The 20707-nt window shown below is 36.8% G+C and overlaps 1 protein-coding gene across 3 annotated transcripts in view; it reads left to right on the top strand.

Annotated features, from left to right (window-relative positions):
• ZFR (zinc finger RNA binding protein) overlaps positions 1-20707 on the top strand; it is an 80881-nt gene that overhangs the window by 12554 nt on the left and 47620 nt on the right. For 2 of the 3 annotated variants that reach the window (XR_003521987.1, XM_027605044.1), the window contains exons 3-7: positions 4697-4720; positions 6221-6503; positions 8757-8901; positions 11335-11553; positions 17852-18099. Coding sequence is in view for 2 of the 3 variants with exons in the window: in XM_027605044.1 (XP_027460845.1) it covers positions 4697-4720; positions 6221-6503; positions 8757-8901; positions 11335-11553; positions 17852-18099 (919 nt within the window). In the remaining variant the exon portion in view is untranslated. The remainder of the gene's footprint in view (positions 1-4696; positions 4721-6220; positions 6504-8756; positions 8902-11334; positions 11554-17851; positions 18100-20707) is intronic. The other variant, XM_027605045.1, reaches the window with a different exon arrangement.

The raw sequence follows: 20707 nt of genomic DNA on the forward strand, positions 1-20707 counted from the left end.
GAGCTTTTGTTTATGTTGATTATATTAATATTTACTGTCATAGAATTTTAAAAACATTTATTAAATCATTTTAAAATAAAAAGACTACTACATGTTAACCCCAAATTTCTTTATGGAACTATAAAAAAATAACTATTCCTGTCCTCCAATAATAGGGAGACAAGAGGCATTGTTTTATATCTTTACAAAGATTTTTATAAATCTTTTTAATATCTTAATTAAAATGGTTGGTTCTCCATCTGCTTCTGCATTCAGTCTGTTGCAATAAATTGTTTGGATTAAATTATATGAAGGCAATCTGTAATTGAAAAAGGGATAACCTCCTGGATCCTAACAGTCCTTGGATCATATTTTGAAAATCACTGCTGTATAGAAATTAAAAGAGGTATAGGAATGTTTTCCCTGTTACCAGATGCCACTTATATGGACAAGCCATTGGTATGCATAGTTGTTTTAATGCTGGTAGTGACTATAACTTTAGTATAATGTAAATCCAGGTCATATTAATGGAATTTGAAAGCACTAAAAATGGGCTTGGAGTTGGGTATAGGTTAGGGTCGAGACCAGAAATGTAGAAGTTAGAATTGAGTTGGAATACCTAGACAGGAGTAATTTAAATTTGTGGTTGTTGGTCATTCAACTTGCCAGTTTGAAAATTATGTTTTATGCTCCTCCCAGAATAATACATAATGTAATTAAAAATAGAAGGGATTCTTTTTAGATTTTAAGAGAGAAAGAGCACGCATGCACGTGTAGTGGGGGAGGAGAGGGAGAGAATCTCAAGCAGACTCCGTCCGCACCGAGTGTGAAGCCTGATGCAGAGCTCAGTCTCACAACCCTTATGAGATCATGACCTGCGCCAAAACCAAGAGTCAGACGCTTAACTGACTGAGCCATTCAGGCACCCCTAGAAGGGCTTTTAATGAAAACAGCATTCCCTTATTTTCCTAATCCCTTCTCCCCAATTCCACTTTGTAGCGACTCCCACCTTTAATACGTTCTGGTTTTATTTCTAACTCCCTATCATTAAATAATGTGCTTCTCTGTGTCTTTTTATTTTTTTAAGATTTTATTTATTTATTTGACAGAGAGAGAGATAGTGAGAGAGGGAACACAAGCAGTGAGAGTGGGAGAGGGAGAAGCAGGCTTCCTGCCAAGCAGGGAGCCCGATGCGGGGCTCGATCCCAGGACCCTGGGATCATGACCTGAGCCGAAGGCAGATGCTTAACAACTGAGCCACCCAGGCACCCCTCTCTGTGTCTTAATTTATTGACTTTTTATGCATTATATTTTTATTGCCTACAATCACAGTTAAGATTTAGTTCATACCCTCTCATGCCTCTTATTTCTCCTTCGAAGTTCAATGATAGGGCTATTTCTCTTACTTTCAGACACTCCATTTCCAACAAAGGTAGTCTGTATCTCGGTACTCTCTATATTAGGAAAAGAATCTTGAAACTCTGGTGCTTTACTTTCCCTCTTTCCCCACCCCATCCCCCAACTTAGCTCTAGTTCTACTTGTGATTAACATTTACATTATATTCTGTAATCATAGTTTATCTTCTGTAATTTAGGTTGATTCTAAAACTTTTAAGGCAGAAACTTACTAATAGGACTGTAAATAGGACTTAACTGTGAATCCAAGTGGTGGTGGTCTATGATTATCATTCCTAATGTCTTCCATTTTTACAACCCTGTACCACTTAATAGAAGAATCTTCCTCAGTTCAAGTTCAAATGGATGTTTGGTGTTTTTTTTTTTTTTTTACACCCTACTAATTGCTTAACTGTGGTGTCTTTTACCAGGATCATGCCTTTCTTGAGCAATGTACTATTTGCTGAAGTCTTTCATTGCCTTTTTTTCCCAAAAATCTTTTTGGTGCCTTGATTGTATCTTAATATTTTTTCAGGTTCCTAGTCTACTGTCTGTTGTCCAATCCTTTATTTTCCTGGACATCTCTCTCCTGGAGGCTTCTGTCCTTTTTTTTTACTTCGAGTCCAAGCTTGCTGCCTCTTTGGGCCTGCTGCACAGCTGGTGACCTGGGCTCTCATCTCCCTCCTGGGTTTGGATCCACTATTTATAGGATCCCATGATTTCTTTCTTGGTTTATTTTTTGTTAAAGTACATCTTCATGTCACTTCCAAAGAAAAGGTATATAGGAGATAAACTCTCAGTTCTTGAATGTCAAAAAAAAAAAAAGAAAAAACCAACAACCACCTTTATTCTGTCTTAATGGTTTAGCTGGGTACAGAACTCTGTATTAATAACCATTTTCCCTCGAATTTTTTAAGACATTAGTCTACTGTATTCTAGCACTAGTGTTATCAGTAAAAGTCTGGTTTTCGTGTAGTTGTATGCAGGTGACTTGTTTTTCCTCTCTGGAGACTTTGAAAAAAATATATATATATATTTTTTTAACTTTGAGATGTTGTGAAATGCTGTATGTCTCGAGGTTTTGTTCTTTCATTCTGCTTTGTACTCTGTAGGCCCTTTTTTTAAAGAATTTATTCATTTATTTGAGAGAGAGAGGGAGAGAGCACATGCAGGGGAAGCGGCAGAGGGAGGTGAAGCAGGCTCCCTACTGAGCAGGGAGCCTGATGGCGGAGCTCTATCCCAGGACCCTGGGATCATGACCTGAGCTGAAGGCAAATGCTTAATGAACTGAGCCACCCAGGCACCCCTCTGTAGGCCCTTTAAATTTGAAAATATGTGCCTCCCTTCCAGAGTGGGAAATCTTCTTTCTTAATTTCTTTTATTTGCTTTTTTCTTTTCAGAATTCCTTCTAGTTGGATATTGGACTTCCTAGATTTATCTTCTCTTTTATAGTTTTTATATCCTGATCTTGTCTATATCGCTTAACTTTATCTTCTAACTGGTGTTAAGTTCTTATTTCATGGATACAAATTAGAGTTTGTGAAAATTCTTGTTTGTTACATTGAGATATCCATTTCCTGCAGGATTATTCCTGTTTCTTTTGCAGTTTATAGTAGGCTTTCTTTGGTGATTTTGGTCGGCTGTCTATTTTGGTAAGGACTCTGGCTGGTTTCACTTTCTGGTAAGCAAGGAGAGAGCTGGCCATTAACCTCCAGGTGAAGTCCAAGAATATAAAAGTGTAATTACTTTTTAATATAAATAATTCCCTAAATACTTTCTCTGCCTTTTTCTCCCCCCAAGAGAAATACCCTTCCATTTTGTGTATGATTTTTCAAGTATTTCTTAATCTTGTTCATCCCATATTTTTATGTTTGTTTTATGATTTATTATTTAGTTTGTCCTGGTTTAAAACTGATTTATTAGATTTATTCACAAAGGATATTATCTAAATAGAAGCTTCTTTTCTGCTGGATGAAAATGAAAGTTTTTGCATATTTCACAAATATGTTTTTATCGCACAAGATTTGGGTTTTTATTTACTTATCCTATTTTATTTTAAAAATCATCTAGTGACCATTAAGTCTTAAGTTTTATGTAGGGATATAATTTAATACCTTTTATTCTAACACTACAAACTAGGCAAAACCTTGGTTTAAAATATTTCAACCTAAGATTAATTTTGCTTAAACTAATTTGAACTTGATAGGACCTGAATTTTTAAAAATTTACTTACTTTTTTAGACTTAGCCACTAGATATTTAATTGAATTGGTATAACCCAGGCTGGTCAGATACATCACATAGAAGGCAATTTTCTAAGGATATTTCAGATTGAAAGAGAATTTCCCAGATGGGTTTAAGATGACAAACTAGAAAATCTTTATTCTGAACAGCAGACCACTGCCCTAGCCCTTAACCCGTGGGAATTGGAACTAAATCATTATTCTTCATGATGCTTTTGGTAGAGGATATGGTTCCAGCCACATATCTGAGCAGATCTGACTATACAGATCAGAGTTAGGTTAGGCAGCCCTAGGCATGGAGTATATGATAATTGCTAAATGTACTGACATCTTGTTATATGGTTCCTGGGAAGGGAGATTATAAGATTTATTGTTCAAACTGAGACACATCGGTGTGGGAGCATACTGTTAATAATTATGGGGGGACAATAGGCTTAAACCAGAGCATATCATCATCCCTTTTTTAGTCAATGGACCTTTAAGGATCAGAGGCAGTATAAATCAAATTGCTTGCCTAGTTGACTTGACATTCCTATTCTATTCCCACTTTGTTTTTTGTCCTATAGGACAAGTTTTGGAGACCAGGAAGTGTGAACAGATATTCAATAAAGAGCAGTGGGATGAATGGAAACTGTATAGGAATCCAAGATTATCTGAATTTTTACATAACCAAACCCTTTTTATGCAGTATAGTCTGAATGTGTGAAATTTTATCAGTAAATGTTAAATACAAGCTTCACAGAACTGGTGTATTTATATTTTAAATATAATTCTTTTTCAGTTCTAGGAATTTTGAAGAAATAATAATGTTATTGGCATTTTTTCTTAAGGATATGGAATTATCCATAGAAAGTGTCAATCCCAAACCAATTTTTCCACTATTACAATTTAAATTTCCCTTTTCCTGTCTTTTAATTGTCATATATGTAGAAAATATTAGCTACTTTTAATATCAAAATGTGGAAAACCTCATCCGAATATAAATTATAAGAGTTTCTTTGGACTTTGTTCTAAGTTTTTGTTTTTTTTTCTTTTTCATATTGGGCTGAAATCTGCCACCCTTCCATCCATTGGTTCTAGTTCTGTTCTCTGGAGCAGCATGGAGTAAGTCTCTTCTATTAGAAGGCAGCTCTCCTATCTTCCCCAGTCACCTCTTCTAGACTGAATGTTCCCAGGTCCTCCATTTTTTATGTGAAATAATAGCCATACTTATAAGCTTCATATTGATTCCCTTTGAATACATTATAATTATCAGTGTTTTCCCTAATACAGTTAAAATGTGATGGCCCCAAATTCTAATTCTATGCCATATTTGTATGGTAGTGTGCACACCAGTGAAGAATATACTGTACTATAACCCATGAATCAGACACTTAATAGAGCAGCTTCAGCTTATGTTAGGTATTTTTTTCTTAGCTATTCTTAACTGTTGGCTCATATTAAGACTTAACGGTCATGTAAAACCTGTCAGCTGAATAACTGTTGGGGCTCTCCTTTTTTTAGAAGGCATTTCTGCCTTGGTAATTAAGCTTTAGCAAGTGTAATTGTGAGTGTTCTAGAGAACCTAGACCAACAAATACACTTTGATGTGCTTAACATCTGTAAGCCTTGGTTTTATGTGACATAGACTCTCAATTTAAAAGTTAAAATTTTTAAAAAGTTAAACATCACTCTGAGAACTTTAGCTGGAAATTTTATTTGATTTACAGTTTTGGAAAATGTTTTTGCCTCTTTGAGTTTTAAATGGTTATGATTGCAAAGTATCTGGCTTAGGTCTCCTTTTGCAACATGTGCTACCTTTTTGAGAGAAAAATAAATGTGTATAATGAAACGCTGCCTGTAACTTGAGTAATTTATCTAAAATAATAGAGAGTCCATTGTAGGTTTTGTGCCCTAGAGCAAGATTTCTCAACCTCAGCACTGTTAACATTCTTTGGATAATTCTTTGTTGTGGGTAGCTGTCCTGTGCATTGTAGGATATGTAACAGCATCACTGGCTTCTACCCACTAGGTGCCAGTAGCACACATCACCACCACCTCCTCTGCAGTTTGACCATCAAAAATATCTCCAGACATGGCCAGATGTTCCTGGAGGGCAAAATCTCCCCCAGTTGAGAACTACTGCCCTAGAGTATCACAAGTATTTAAGTCAACTGGGTAATAGTTTTCTACTTTAAATGTTTTCTACAGTTGGAGTTAGAATGTAGTATTTTTAACATGATTTCTTTGTAGAGATTTTTTTTTTAACTGTAGAACATAATAAAGAACTCTACAAGCAACAAATAATTTTTTAAATTCCTAGTTTCATCAAGTTTTCCTTTCTTCCTAATACTGCATTTTATCCCAGTTTGTCGACAAGTCCCTGCTTTGTGATATGGTCCATGATCTTAAGCATAGTATGTGTGACTGTCTAATGCATTGAGATTAAGGAATAAAAATTATACAACAGTAACAAATACGGTATTGACTAGGCTTATTGAGTTCAAATACTTGGTGTTTTGTAGTCCATGATTAAATTTCTTGAAAATGTGCTTTTTATTTTGTTAAACTCTTAGATTTTAAAATTAAATTGTATTATGTTTATTCTTCTACTCCACAATATAGCCAGCAGCCAGCTTCGGGTGTAGCCTACTCTCATCCAACTACAGTTGCTAGCTACACTGTCCATCAGGCTCCAGTAGCTGCTCACACAGTTACTGCTGCCTATGCACCAGCGGCCGCCACAGTTGCAGTTGCCAGGCCTGCTCCAGTAGCTGTTGCAGCTGCTGCAACAGCTGCTGCTTATGGAGGCTACCCCACTGCACATACAGCAACTGACTATGGTTATACCCAGAGACAACAAGAAGCACCACCACCACCACCCCCAGCTACTACACAGAACTACCAGGTAAGAAAACTACTAGTTTCAGTAGTCTTAACACACAGGCTTCAATGACCCCAGTGTATGATATAATGTCCAAGCCAGTGCTTATCATACTTGGGTCTTCCAAAATACAACTCTGATGATAGAAATGAATGTGTATTCTTAGGTAATTTAGGGGCATAGTCCAAGCATTAAGTTCCCTTGCAGTGAGTTTTTAGAAATAATTCCCCTGAGTCCATTCCAGTCAATTTTATATCTATGTCTGCTTTAATTAAAAATATCTTACATTAATTGCTGGTTAAATATTCAACCAAGGTTTTCAGAAAAATGAAGACATGGGGAAGATGCTCCTTGTTTGTACTATGGCAGTGTTCCTCTGTCTCCTATTTTGAGAATCATGAGCCTAAACTATATGGGCCAAACAATTACATAGTGTCTTCTTAGTACTTAACAAGAGCAGAAATTCTCTTGCCTGTACGTTCTTCCCCTCAAAGTATTCTTTCTTAGTATGTAACAGAAATTGGTGCTGCTCTTATATCCTGTAGTTGCTTTTGGTTCAGTCTTATTTGAGACATGAAGCTCTAATTCCCTTTTATAGTACTATGTTTATTATGGTACTAAATTACTACTTATTTAAATTTGGTTCTAATCCTTTATTTTTCTTTTAAGATTTATTTGTTTGAGAGAGAGCATGCAGGAACTGGGGGAGAGGGAGGGAGAGAATCTCTAGCAGACTCCCTTCTGAGTGCAGACCCTGACGCAGGGCTCAGTCTCGTGACCCTGAGATCATGATCTGAGCCGAAATCAAGAGTCTGACACTTAACCGACGGAGCCACCTAGGCTCCCCTGGTTCTAATCCTTTAATAACCTGCTTTCTGTTTGTTTGCTTTAGGGTCTTCTGAACTTTGCCTAGTTTTTCTATGTTCTTTCTAAAGTATATGAATTTATTTTGCTAAGTAATGAATTGACATATAAATTATAATGTTAGTATTTTTTCTTAATATTTGTCAAATTACGGGGCACCTGGGTGGCTTAGTTGGTTGGGTCTAACTCTTGATTTCAGCTTGGGTTGTGATCTTGGGGACATGGGATGAGCCCCACAGTGGACTCTGCTCTCAGTGGGGAGTCTGCTTGAGATTCTCTCTCCCTCTCCTTTGCCACGGCCCCCTGTGCTCTCTCTAAAATAAGTAAATTAATCTTTAATAAAAAGATATTTGCAAGTTACTAAACTCAGAGCCCCTTTTGCTATGTGTGATTATTTTCATTATGTCCAGAGATGAAATGTAATAAATTTTCATTGTTTTTAATAAGGTGTATGAAGCCCATCATTTTCTGGGCCCTGCCTACTTCTTCAGCCTTTCCACCTGCATACCTTCCCATCCCTCCTCACTTTGTTTAGTGCCAGAATTCACCCAGCTCACCTTGATCTTCACTGCCTTGGAGATTTATATATAGTGTTCCTTCTCCCTAGAACCTGTGTTCCCCTTTCCTCTCCTCCACCCGGAAGCTTCTATTCATTATGTTAACGATAGTGGTAAACGGGCACCTGGGTGACTCAGTCAGTTAAGCGTCCCTATTGATCTCAACTTAGGTCTTGATCTCAGCTCAGGTCTTGATCTCACGGTCATGAGTTCAGGCCCTGCGTTGGGCTCAGTGCTGGGCATGGAGCCTATTTAAAAAAAAATAAGTTGTAAATAATAGTGGTAAATAAAAAAGAATGAAAAGAAAGCTGGAGTAGTGGCAAAGTTTAAGACACGCAAGTGGTCTTTACTATGAGATCCATTTTTAAAGCAAAACTTCTATGAATTTCTTAATAGATTTTTTTTTTAAGATTTATTTATTTGAGTGTGAGAGAGAGAGTGAGGGAGCGAGCAGGGGGAAGGGAGAGTGAATCCTCAAGCAGAACCACCCCCCTACCCCAGAGCACAACACCAGATTTGATCCCAGGACCCTGAGATCATGACCTGAGCCTAAATCAAGACTGCTACTTAACCTACGGAGCCACCCAGGTGCCCCTTTCTTAATAGAATTTTAAAGATAAGCATTATTTTAAAATGTGTCAGTGGTTTTTTTTTCCTGATGTAAAATTAAACATGCTGCTTGAAATGGCTTTAACCTTATTTTCAAAGTCCAGAATTGAATGCCCTTTGTTTTGAATTTGACTGTTATACCTAGGTCAATAGTTAGTTTTTTTTCCTTTATTACACTTTTATATAATAGAGTTAGGGATTTTTCCTGCCACTTACAGCAAGATTTTCTTTCATTCCCTTTCTTTAGGACTCGTACTCATATGTAAGATCCACTGCTCCTGCTGTAGCATATGATAGTAAGCAGTACTACCAACAGCCAACGGCAACTGCTGCTGCTGTAGCAGCTGCTGCCCAGCCTCAGCCTTCTGTTGCTGAAACCTACTATCAGACAGGTGGGTTTTATTGGCATACACAGTTTCATTGAAAACTACTGAAATACATTATTCAGTGTGCTTAATGAAGATACCCTTTTGAGTCCACCTAAGCTATTGTGTTCTGTTACCTCAAGAAGCAGATTCTAGCCATGTCCTTCTCTTCTGCTGCTGCATACCTTTGAGTACCAAAGAGTGAGAGGGCTATGGGGGCAAACTGTAATCATGCCCTTCTCTCCCTGAAATGTATTTGATTTCTAGGAGTTGTGCTGATAACTTCTGGCCACATCCTTATCTTCGCCAGAAATGCCCAGAACATACTGCTGATAGCCTTTGTGTAACCAGTGGAAACCCTTGGTGGGCCTGTATTTTTAATGCATCTTTCTCTGATCAGTAATGACAGTTGGTTCTGTTTCCAGCCTCTGATACTACAGTAAATGTAATGGTTCAAATACAGGAAATACTTTGTTTTCAAGAAAGCCCACATATTTAGTCTTTCTTTTTTTTTAAGATTATTTTATTTTATTTTAAAGATTTTATTTGAGAAAGAGAGCACATGAGAGGGGGGAGGGTCAGAGGGAGAAGCGGGCTCTCCACTAAGCAGGGATCCCAATGCGAGACTCGATTTTATTTATTTGTTGAGAGAGAGAGAGAGAGAGAAAATAATAGAGAGAGCACATGAGAGGGGGGAGGGTCAGAGGGAGAAGCAGACTCCCTGCCGAGCAGGGAGACTGATGCGGACTCGATCCCGGGACTCCAGGATCATGTCCTGAGCCGAAAGCAGTCGCTTAACCAACTGAGCCACCCAGGCGCCCCTTATTTTATTTTTTTAAAGATTTTATTTATTTGACAGTGCGCACACTTGCCCATGCACAAGCAGGGGGAGTCACAGGAAGATGAAGAAGCAGGCTCGCCCCTGAGTAGGGAGCCCGATGTGGACCTCCATCCGAGGACTCTGGGATCATGACCCAACCCAAAGGCAGATGCTTAACCCACTGAACCACCCAGGCACCCCAAGATTTATTTATTTTAAAGAGTGTGAGCAGGGGGAGGGACAGAGGGAAAGAATCTCAGTCAAGAATCAGATGCTTAACTGACTGAGCCACACAGGCACCACTTGTAGATTTTTTGATAGAGATTCAGCTGAAAACTTTTAAACAAAGCTTTCTGAGTTCAGAAAAGTAGACAGTTCCTTTATTTTAGTTACTTTTGAAGGACCGTAAGAGTGTGGGTAGAGCCTTGGATTAGGAAGGAGTAGGACTGGCTCTCGTACTGGCCTTACCACTAATGTGGTTGAGTGAGTTTTACCTCTTTTCATCTCTGTTATTTGTAAATGAGGTAGTTGACCCAAACCTCTCTACGGTACTTTTAGTTCTAAGATTTCTGTGAGTCCCTTAAAAGTGGTATAAAAATATTTTGAATTGTAATGACCAACTTTTCTTATAGTTTCTTCTCTAAGAATATGTGGGTACACTGATCTGTAGTGAACTTCCTGGTTAATTATCAAAGTTAGATTATGTTAAAGAGTCAGAAGAGTCTTGATTTAGTCTTAGCTCTGACATTGACTATGTGCCTTGTAAGCCATGGAGCTCTTCGGACATTAGTTTCCTTTTGTAAAATGTCCTCATGTGTGTGTTGTGTGGATCAAGTTTTATACTACATGTAGATAACCATTTTATAAACTTTTAAGTGCTATTTATTTAAGGTGCCTTAACTAAGCATAAAGTGAGTTCGGCCCCCTGATAACTGGGCCTTTATCAGGAATTACATTTGTATGCTTTAGTGATCATTAATAAGATTAATTATTAATTTAGGGCTTAATAAGGTTCATAAGATTCTTAAAGCGTACGTCTATTTTGGATATGATTAAAGGCAGCAGAAAGTTTAACAGAAACATGAATGGTAGCCATTTAAAAACAGTTGCACTCAAGCTGTTCATATTTGAAGAATTAAGTCGGTGGCACCTTGTGAGTTGGAATTAGACTGAAGTTCACTATAGATAAAATATGAATGGTATATGAACAAGTTCGATATAATTAAACATTGAAATTTTTACCGTGAATTGAAATCGTATTTGAGGCTCTTTATTCTGTTCACAATATTAAGCATAACCCTCAAGTTAGACTGACTCTCCTAAATACACACATGCCTTTTCTAAAAACTTTATTAGTACCTGTTTTAAGTAGTACTGCTATTTCAGTTAGTTGTAAATTTGGACAAAATGCCATTCTGGAAATACATAGAAAGCATCTGGGAAGGGATGGTAAATGAATTTTATGTAGATGTTATATTTTATTTAGTTGGTAATAAGAATTTCAACCCTTTTGCCAAGAAGAAATTGCTAGCATTAAATTTACAGTTGATATTTACACTTTTTCTAATTTTCAAGAATATTGGTACAATAACTGTTGAGGTTCACCTTTATAATTTTCTGAAATCTCTTTGCCCTTTTAGCCCCCAAAGCGGGTTATAGCCAAGGTGCAACTCAGTATACACAAGCCCAGCAAACTCGACAAGTGACAGCCATAAAACCAGCCACACCAAGTCCAGCTACCACTACTTTCTCCATTTATCCTGTATCTTCCACCGTACAGCCAGTAGCAGCTGCAGCTACTGTGGTGCCATCCTATACCCAGAGTGCTACTTACAGTACCACAGCAGTCACTTATTCTGGTAAGATGGATAAACTGTTTAAATGAGTAAACAAATCAAACTTATTAGAAACTCTCTTGATGTTCTGTGGCATGATCTTACTCCCAGTAGCAAGAATTGAATTAAATAGGTGTTGCTCTATGTGTCTCATGTGACAAATGGACCATACTCTAAGTTGTGTTTTTAGGGTTTTTGTTTTTTTAAGCCAGGAGATACTAACAATGTAAAATGCTCTTTGGGCATTTGAAAGGCAGTTATGCATGAGTCCTGGGCCTAGCATTGCAGTTAGAGAAAATAACACCTAGTATTTTACAAGGTTATTTTTTTTTCTGACTTTTCCAAATGAATTTGAAAACTTAAGGTTAACATTCAGGGACTACCACTGACAAATAGTATTGTTTATTTCAGCCACCAGGGAACTATTTCTTTATTATCAGGAATAAGTAATCTTGAAAATAATTGGGTAGCCTTTGTAAATATCCATAAGGTGGTTATATAACATAAGTGTCTTGGAAGGACAGAGTAGCTCTATTTTCCTGAAATAATCATATATCTATTTTATTATCTTATTACGGAAATTATATATTTCCTTAAATCATTATATTAAGAGAAATATGTTCATTAAAATCTCGCTATGTCCACTGCTTTTGCTAATTTCTAGCTAAGGTACTTTGCATTATTTCAGTGATTAAAATCACATGTTGCTTTTTTGTAGACATGTAACCTTGTACTACTATATGGTTGGTTCTGCATTTTATTTCTCAATACCTTGTCTTATTCTATGGATGATTTAAGGCAATATGGGCAATTTTAGTTCTTGATAATTATCGCAGTTTGGGTGTTAAAACCCTAACTACTGAATTAAAAATTTCTTTTGTTGTTTTTCAGAGTTTGTTTTGAGAGAGAGTACGCGGGCACATGCTTAAGCAGGGAAGGAGGGGCAGAGGGAGAGGGAGAGAGAATCTTAAGCAGACCCCACACCCAGCACAGAGCCCAAGTCAAGAGTCAGATGCTTAAAGGACTCAGCCACCCAGGCGCCCTGTTTTTCAGATATTTTTATTTCTTATCCTATGACAAATGCTTATGCTGGGTGCTGGGGATATGGTGGTGAATTAGGCAGATGTGGAGTATTTAGGAACAAGTTTGTTGTGGCTGGAATACAGAATATATGGGGTAAATATCAGGAGATAAGGCTGGAAATGTCAGCGTGAAAAGCCTTGCAGGCTCTGTTATGATGTCTGTCTTTATCTTGTGGGCCAAAAGGGTGCCCAAAAGGAGCAAATTTATAAGTTAACTGTGACAACCAAGCAGAAATGAATTGGGAGTGAGGAGAGGTTATTCCCAGATCTGTCATTCAGGATTGCCCAGATACAACTTTTCTGCCCCTCTTTATCTCTGATTAATTTTTATTTGTATCTGATTAATCCGTTATAACTATAAATGGGATTATTTCAGTGAGCTCTGACTGGACACATTTTTTTTTAATGTCCACATTCAACAAAATAAGGAGTACGATAGTATCCTTCCCTGTTACTGCTTCTGTCTTATATGTTCTCCTCCTCCCTCTCTTTTCTGTCTCTCTTCCATTGTCTCCATTACTTGAATATATCTTACACAGGATGAAGTTAATTATTTTTATTTACTGTTATATTATGTGAGTATATTTATATACTGTTAATTATTTTTATTTACTGTTATGTGAGTTTATTTACTGTTATATTTAAAACTAGAAACTATAGATAAAAAAAAATATTAAATCACTGGACATGTACCCCTAGATACTAAATGCCATTAACATTTTGGTGCATATCTTTCTCTAGTTTTCTTCATGGGAATATACATACGCAGTATATACATTTCGTTATAAAAGTGAATTTGTCCAGTGCATACTATTTTGTTAATCGCTTTTTTTCTCATTGTGAATGTTCTTTCATGTCACTGAGTATAAGATACATCATTCTTTTGATTTGTGTTTTTCCCCAACTTTTTATTTTAGAAAATTTTAATTCTGCAGGAAATTTGAAAAAATAGTGTAAAGTCTATATACCATTTACCTAGATTTACCAATTATTAGTATTTTACCATATTTGCTTTATCTCTTAAAACATTTCAAATGGGTCAGCATTATATTTATAAGTTGCAGATGACCTGGCGCTTTGCCTAGAATTCTTCAGCCTGTATTTCCTAAGAATAAGGGCATTCTCTTACATAACCACATGCAAATATCATTAAAAGGAATTGAACATGGATATTATCTAATTTCTTCAGTTGTCCACAAGTGTTTTCTATGGCTGAGCTTTCTGTTTGGTGTGTTTGTGCTTTGTTTTAAATTCAGGGTCTAATCAAGGCTCGTGGATTGTACTTGGTTGTCATATTTTGTTAGTTTCAGTTTCCTTTACTGTAGAATAATCTCCTATTTTTATCTTGTCTCTCCTGACCTTGACATTTTTTAAGAGTTCAGGCCAGTTGTCCTGTAAAATACCACAATCTGGATTTACCTGCTTTCATTATGCTTAGATTTTGGCAGTTTTCTAGTCAGTAAAACTACCGAAGTGAACTTTTTGCATTTCATCACATCAGGAGCAGATAAGTAATGCTATAAATTCCTTATTGATGATGCCAAGTATAATCACTGGTTGAAGTGGTGACTACCAGATCTCTCCATTTTAAGGATACCTTTTCCCCTTTGTAATTAACCAGGTAATCTATGGGCCTGTTACCCAACCACTTTTCACTCTATGGTGTTAGATCCTTTGAAAGTCTCTTAACTGAATCAAGTTCTACGATGATGGATATAAAATCTTTTTACATTGATTCTTAGCACTCTTCTCTAAGGAAGCATCCCCTCTCCTCTTCTTTTTTAGTATTACTATAGACTCATTCTCTTTTGTTTAGTGTAGTATAATCCATTACTCTCATTTTTCTTTTTGAGGCACGTTTTCCCAAATTTGGCCAATGAGTTCCTTTTCAAACTGGCTCCTGAGCTGTTTGGACTTGGCATCATTATTCTTTGAGCACTTTTTCCTTTTTTCCTTCCACAGTAAGATATTACTGATACACTTCAAGCATTTCATGCCCAAGACTCACAATCAGCCATTTCACAAAGGAGCTGTGGTTTTTAATATGGTATTTAGAAATCAGAATGTGTGCTTAGAAATACATAGTTTTCAATGGCTGCATAATATTTTATTGTATGGTTGTACTATATAGATTTTAAAGTTTCTTTCTTGGGATGCTAGATTTCATATTAGGGAAAAACTGGAAACAACAGTGGGTAAAATAATCCTTGTATGAAAAGATTCGTGTATTTGCAAGTTGTTTCCCTAAGATAAATTCCTAGAAATTCCCATTATGTCAAAGGGTATGCTCTTTAAAAAAAAAATGTGATACACAGTATGAAATTGCCATCCAAAGAGATCATTGTTAGGACTCCTGAGTTCTGTATGTGCAATTTTATATTAGCTACAATTTAGGTTAGCTATATTTTTCATCTCATTAAACTTAGTTCTAGAATCTTGGTACCTGCTGAATGGTGGCTTGTAACATGCTGAATTATTACTGAAATGGTATATACCATTTTGTTTCTGATATTGTACGTTTAAAAATTACATTTTAACTTAATACATAACTTACTAATTGATAAGCATTTTTAATAATTTTTTTTTTCTAGAGGTGGAGGGGGAGAGGGTGAGGGAGAGGCAGAATCCCAAGCAGGCTCCACGCCCAGGGCATAGCCCAACATGGGGCTCAGTCCCACAACCCTGAGATCATGACCTGAGCCTAAATCAAAAGTCGGATGCTTAACCCCTGAGTCACCCAGGCGCTCCTAGTAAAAGTATTTTTTAAGTGAAACTGTTTTAGCCCTAAAAAATTGGGCTTTTACTTAGAGATGCAACCTTATATTTGTTTACCCATAGTGCTTTTACAAGAAATGTACATTTGTTTGCTAGTAGTCATAGGAGATTAAGTAGTAAGCTATAGTTAAGCTCACCTTTTATTAGTTTTAGACTACAGGTGTGCAAATGAAGGAGATTATTTTGTAAATATTAAGCCTAGCCTGGTGATTTTTGTGGTTTAAATAACTCAGTGTTTAAAGCATCTCACGATCTCTTAGCCTCAGTTTTCTCATCTGTCAAGTAAGGGTAATAATATTTGCCTAATAGGTCTGTTTTGAGACTTCACTGTGTCTGGAACATTGCCCCTCATACTATGGATTCTCAGTTTAAAAAAAAAAAGCTAAACTAAAAGTCCTGGTCATCCAGCATTGTAGGATGCTATTGCCCTTATGCTACTTTTTATTTTCTTGATACATTAATTCATGAGGTTACATTTAAGTGGCATTTTGCAGTTTCTGTACACAATAGCTAGTCATTTGGAAAATGTCTACTTAAAAAATTTCATATAAAAATCATGGTCCTAGCCAGTTATAATTTAAAAATAGCTTTGTTAGTTTTAACTAGACAATTTATGGTGTTTTAAAAGTGAAATTTAAACTACATATTTCTGCCTATCACTTTGAAGGTATTTGGTCTTCTGTCACATTTTTAAGTAACATGACATTGGTAAGACTGACCAGAAGAGTTTATTGATCTGTAGTTTTTCCTTTGATGAGTTATATGAGTTGTTTTCTAATTGTTTTTTATCTGATCATATGCTTATTATTGATATGCCTACCTGCTTCTTCCTATTTTTACTTTTAGATGTTTTCTTCTCTTACCATACTTTCTATCTTTATAAGCATTTATATGATTTAATAGCCTGACATAAAAGTCTAGGAAGGCTTTTCTTTTTTTTTTTTTTTAAAGATTTTATTTATTTATTTGAGAGAGAGAGAGAATGAGAGCCAGAGAGCACGAGAGGGAGGGAAGAGGGTCAGAGGGAGAAGCAGAGGGAGAAGCAGAAGCTGAGCAGGGAGCCCGACGTGGGACTCGATCCCGGGACTCCAGGATCATGACCTGAGCCGAAGGCAGTTGCTTAACCGACTGAGCCACCCAGGCGCCATAGGAAGGCTTTTCATGCAGATCACTTGATTGCACTGTTTTCTGGATATTTCCAGTTTCAGGTGCCTGTGATTCTCATTTACCATGCATCTTAAATCCTCACCTGTCCCAGTTCCTGTTTTCTTTCCTATGTGTGTAGATGCCTCAGAGCTAGTGGGTCATAAGTCTTTTCTTTTCAATATAGCAGTCTGCATTTGAGAGAGGTTCAGTTTTCCTTAAGTAGTTCTTATGTGCCATCCTGGCAACTAGGAATATTTTGCCTGAGCCTTACGTGACTCTTGGCCCACTTAATTCCACTTGAAAAAAAAGAAGTTTTGCAGTGTGATCAATAGGGAGTCCACCAGATTTCCAGAGATCTTAGTTTAGAAAGGAGAGAAATTTTCCAGTTTTGAGGTAGGCTTATGAATAAAACCCACAACTTTGTCAAATTTAAAACTTCTATAGATTTTTAAATCTATAGATCACTGAACATAAGCAACATGTATATGTTATGTCTATGTCAGTAACTAGCTTGGTGTGCTTTATCATTAGAGACTTTGAACAATGGAAATGGATAGAATCAATCCATGCATTCAACCAGAAAATACAGTGCTCTTTTTCTTTTTTTTTTTTTTTGGATACGGTGCTCTTTTTCTTTTGGAAAATGAGAACCAATGTATTTGGTCCTTATTTCCAAAATTTTTTATCTGTTGTCCTATGTATTCATCTGAACTCCAGCTCCATATCACAGACGTCTGCTAAGGTTTCTTCACCTTGCTTCTCCAAACCAGCTTCTGTCGGCTCCTTGCTTTGATCAGTTGCACAACCCCCAATCAATCACTAGAACTCAAAGTCTTGGTGTGTTTTTCTGTTCTTTTAAATCTTCTGTCCTCTCAGGCATCAAGCATATACTTTCATGAGTTTCTTTTTTTCCTATCTAATATCCTAGTTCAGACGCTTCTTCCAATTCAACCCTTCCCAAATTGTGTGCAGAAGAATTCTTTTGGGGAAATATTAACAGATTCTGTAACCGCGTACGTTTATCACTGTCATATCCCACCAACTGAACTATAAGTTTCTCGAAGTCAAGGACCAAATCTTAAGACTCTTTTATGCCTTTATAACACCTGGCATGTGTGGAGTTAAAAACTTGTTGATTGACTTGTATAAAAAGAGAGGGTAAATAAGATTTTTCCAGGTTTTGTGAGATACTCATTATTTGTAAATATGCACATTTAAACCTACCTTTACTAGCAGAATTTATTGAATTTAAATTCATAGCATTTAACCTGGCCTTTGGTAATTATATAACGTACTCTTTGTTTGATTTGATTTGTAAGGTACGTCGTATTCAGGTTATGAAGCAGCAGTGTATTCAGCTGCATCCTCCTACTACCAGCAGCAGCAGCAGCAGCAGAAGCAGGCGGCGGCGGCGGCGGCAGCTGCCGCTGCGACAGCTGCCTGGACAGGGACCACCTTTACTAAAAAAGCACCATTCCAAAATAAACAACTGAAACCAAAACAGCCTCCCAAACCGCCCCAGATTCACTATTGTGATGTTTGTAAGATCAGCTGTGCTGGACCACAGGTACTTATGTTGTATGTTTTACCACACGCCTTCAAGTTATTTTTGATAGTCAAGTATGGTTGATATTCTAACAGTTAAACAGAGAAGGCTTACATTTTCTTCCTGTTAGCTTTTAGCTAACACATACATATTTTGCTAAACAGTCTTTTTTTAAGAGGTATTTGTATTGAGACATAAGAATTCTATTAAAAAAATTTTTTTAAATGATTATGTTAATGAAAAATGGGTAAATTATACTTTTTTCATGAAAGATACTTTGCCCCTTACACAGTTGGTATTGATTTCCTTAGCTGTTCTTAGAGGTCCATGAGTATATGAATAGAATTTTACAGTTGAGAAAGGATGACCATAGAGATCATTCAGTTTTACATACTTGAATTAAAGATGAGAGGACTTTGTCAAATATGTTATTTTTTGGAGCATTTAAATAGCAGAAGAAAATTGTCTTTCCGGAATATTAAAAATCCTTAAAATAAGTTCTTTTAACAGTCTGTAGTTTGCAGGATAACATTTCTAATAAGGCTAATTTTTGCATATGCTTTGTAGAATGTTCTTTCTGTGTAATTTCCTTTGTGAGGGAATAGAAACTTTGGGAACAAGAAAGATGTGGGGAAGTGTCTTTTTCAAAAATATCAACTAATGGAGCATGTAAAATATTTATCCCCCTTTTCCCCCAGGTTTTGTTTTTTTTCCTGATTGTTACACCTTAAAATGTATGATTTAGGCATGAGTGTTTATAAAGTCTAATGTGTTTAACCCTTATCCTGACATTGTTAATTTTTTTAAAAGTGTCTTTTTTTTTTTTTTTTTTTTTTAGATTTTATTTATTTGACAGAGACGCAGTGAGAGAGGGAACACAAGCAGGGGGAGTGGGAGAGGGAGAAGCAGGCTTCCCACGGAGCAGGAAACCTGATGTGGGGCTCGATCCCAGGACCCTGGGATCATGACCTGAGCTGAAGGCAGACGCTTAACGACTGAGCCACCCAGGCACCCCTTAAGAGTGTCTTTTTATATAAGAATTGACAAGCAGTTTGGCAGATAAAAGGCATATTATTGGGAAGGGACAGTCTTTGACTCTGTAGTAGTTTCTTTGTTAATATTGTCTCTGCCCCACTTATGTACATTCTTAATTTATTAGATTAGTTCTATCTACTTTTTAAATACTGATTTTTTAGATTATTTTCAATTACCAGCATTCCCTGAGTTACACAAATTAGGGAATGATTGTGGAATATTTAATATATGTGACTAGTTACATAAAACCTTCTTTCTCCCTATTTGAGTGTGATAGGAAATAGTTTCATTGTGATTACATGGTCAGGGGAGACGGAGCAGGTAGGGAATGTTGGCAGGGACCCAGGATTAAACATGGAAGAAGTATATCCTACTCTGCGATGGCTACTGAGAGGGGATGATGCTATGAGTGGCAAATGTAGACCCAAAAGATGTGTTGAGTATCTGTTACCCATATAAAATGCTAGAACATGGGTCTAAGATCATTGGTGAAAAGTAGCATTTAGAATGATATATATAAGGCTGACCATTGGTTTGGAGTGTCTAGATTTTTATGAAAGAATAGGCCAGGGATACTTCTGCAAGTCAGAGGCAGTGCCTTAAGGGGCTAATGAGCCTTTGAGAAAAGCATCATTGACTTTTTAAGTTAGAATCTAGGTGTGGACAAAGGAGGGAGGAGAGAGATTAAGATTCACGTTTAAGGGGCCATGGTCCCAGTCCTGGTTCTGCCACTGTTTGGCTTTGGACAAGTTGGAGACCTTCACTTCTTTGGGCTTTTGTTTCCTCACTTACTAAGGACTTGCCCTAAATAATTGCGTCTCAGACTGCTTCATGGAGCCACTTCAGGCCACTGCAGATAATGAGAGGAGAATCAGATGACTGGGTCTTAGGTCTCCCTCATTTGTTTCAAAAACAGAGCAATTTTCCCTACTACTGCATATGATTTCATTTGGAGAAAGGATTATCTTGTTTAAAAATTAGAAAATCATTGTTTTAGGTGATCTCTAAAGTTCCATCCAGCTCTTAAATTCTGTGATGAATATACAGTTTTATGCTAATAATACATCTGTCTTAAAAACTTGTGTTCCCTCTCTCGCTGTGTCTCTGTCAAATAAAATCTTTAAAAAAAAAAATTTTTTTTTAAACATGAAAGAGGAACTATTTGACCCCACTCAAGAAAAAAGAGACAGCAGTCCTTATTAACTCCTCATTTTAATAAATCTGCCTTCTTTAATCATCTGATTCCAGACAGTTTTTGTTGGTTTTTTTTTTAAAGGATTTTATTTATTTATTTGACAGCACACAAGCAGGAGGAGCAGCAAGCAGAGGGAGAGGGAAAAGCACCCTCCCCGCTGAGCCGAGAGCCTGACATGGGGCTCCGTCCCAGGACCCTGGGATGATGACCTGAGCCAAAGGCAGACACTTAACCGACTGAGCCACTCAGGCACCCCCAGACAGTTTTTAATATACAGTTTCACTATTTTGTTGGCTAGTATTATAATAATAATGTTTTTCCTTGCAAGTACATGTAATTTTGACTGTTACATATTTTAAATAAGCTTTTGTTTCAGGATGGCATGGGTTCTTATGAAAA

Source organism: Zalophus californianus, chromosome 5 (genome assembly GCF_009762305.2).
Source record: "Zalophus californianus isolate mZalCal1 chromosome 5, mZalCal1.pri.v2, whole genome shotgun sequence".
In the NCBI taxonomy this organism is placed as follows: Eukaryota; Metazoa; Chordata; class Mammalia; order Carnivora; family Otariidae; genus Zalophus; species Zalophus californianus.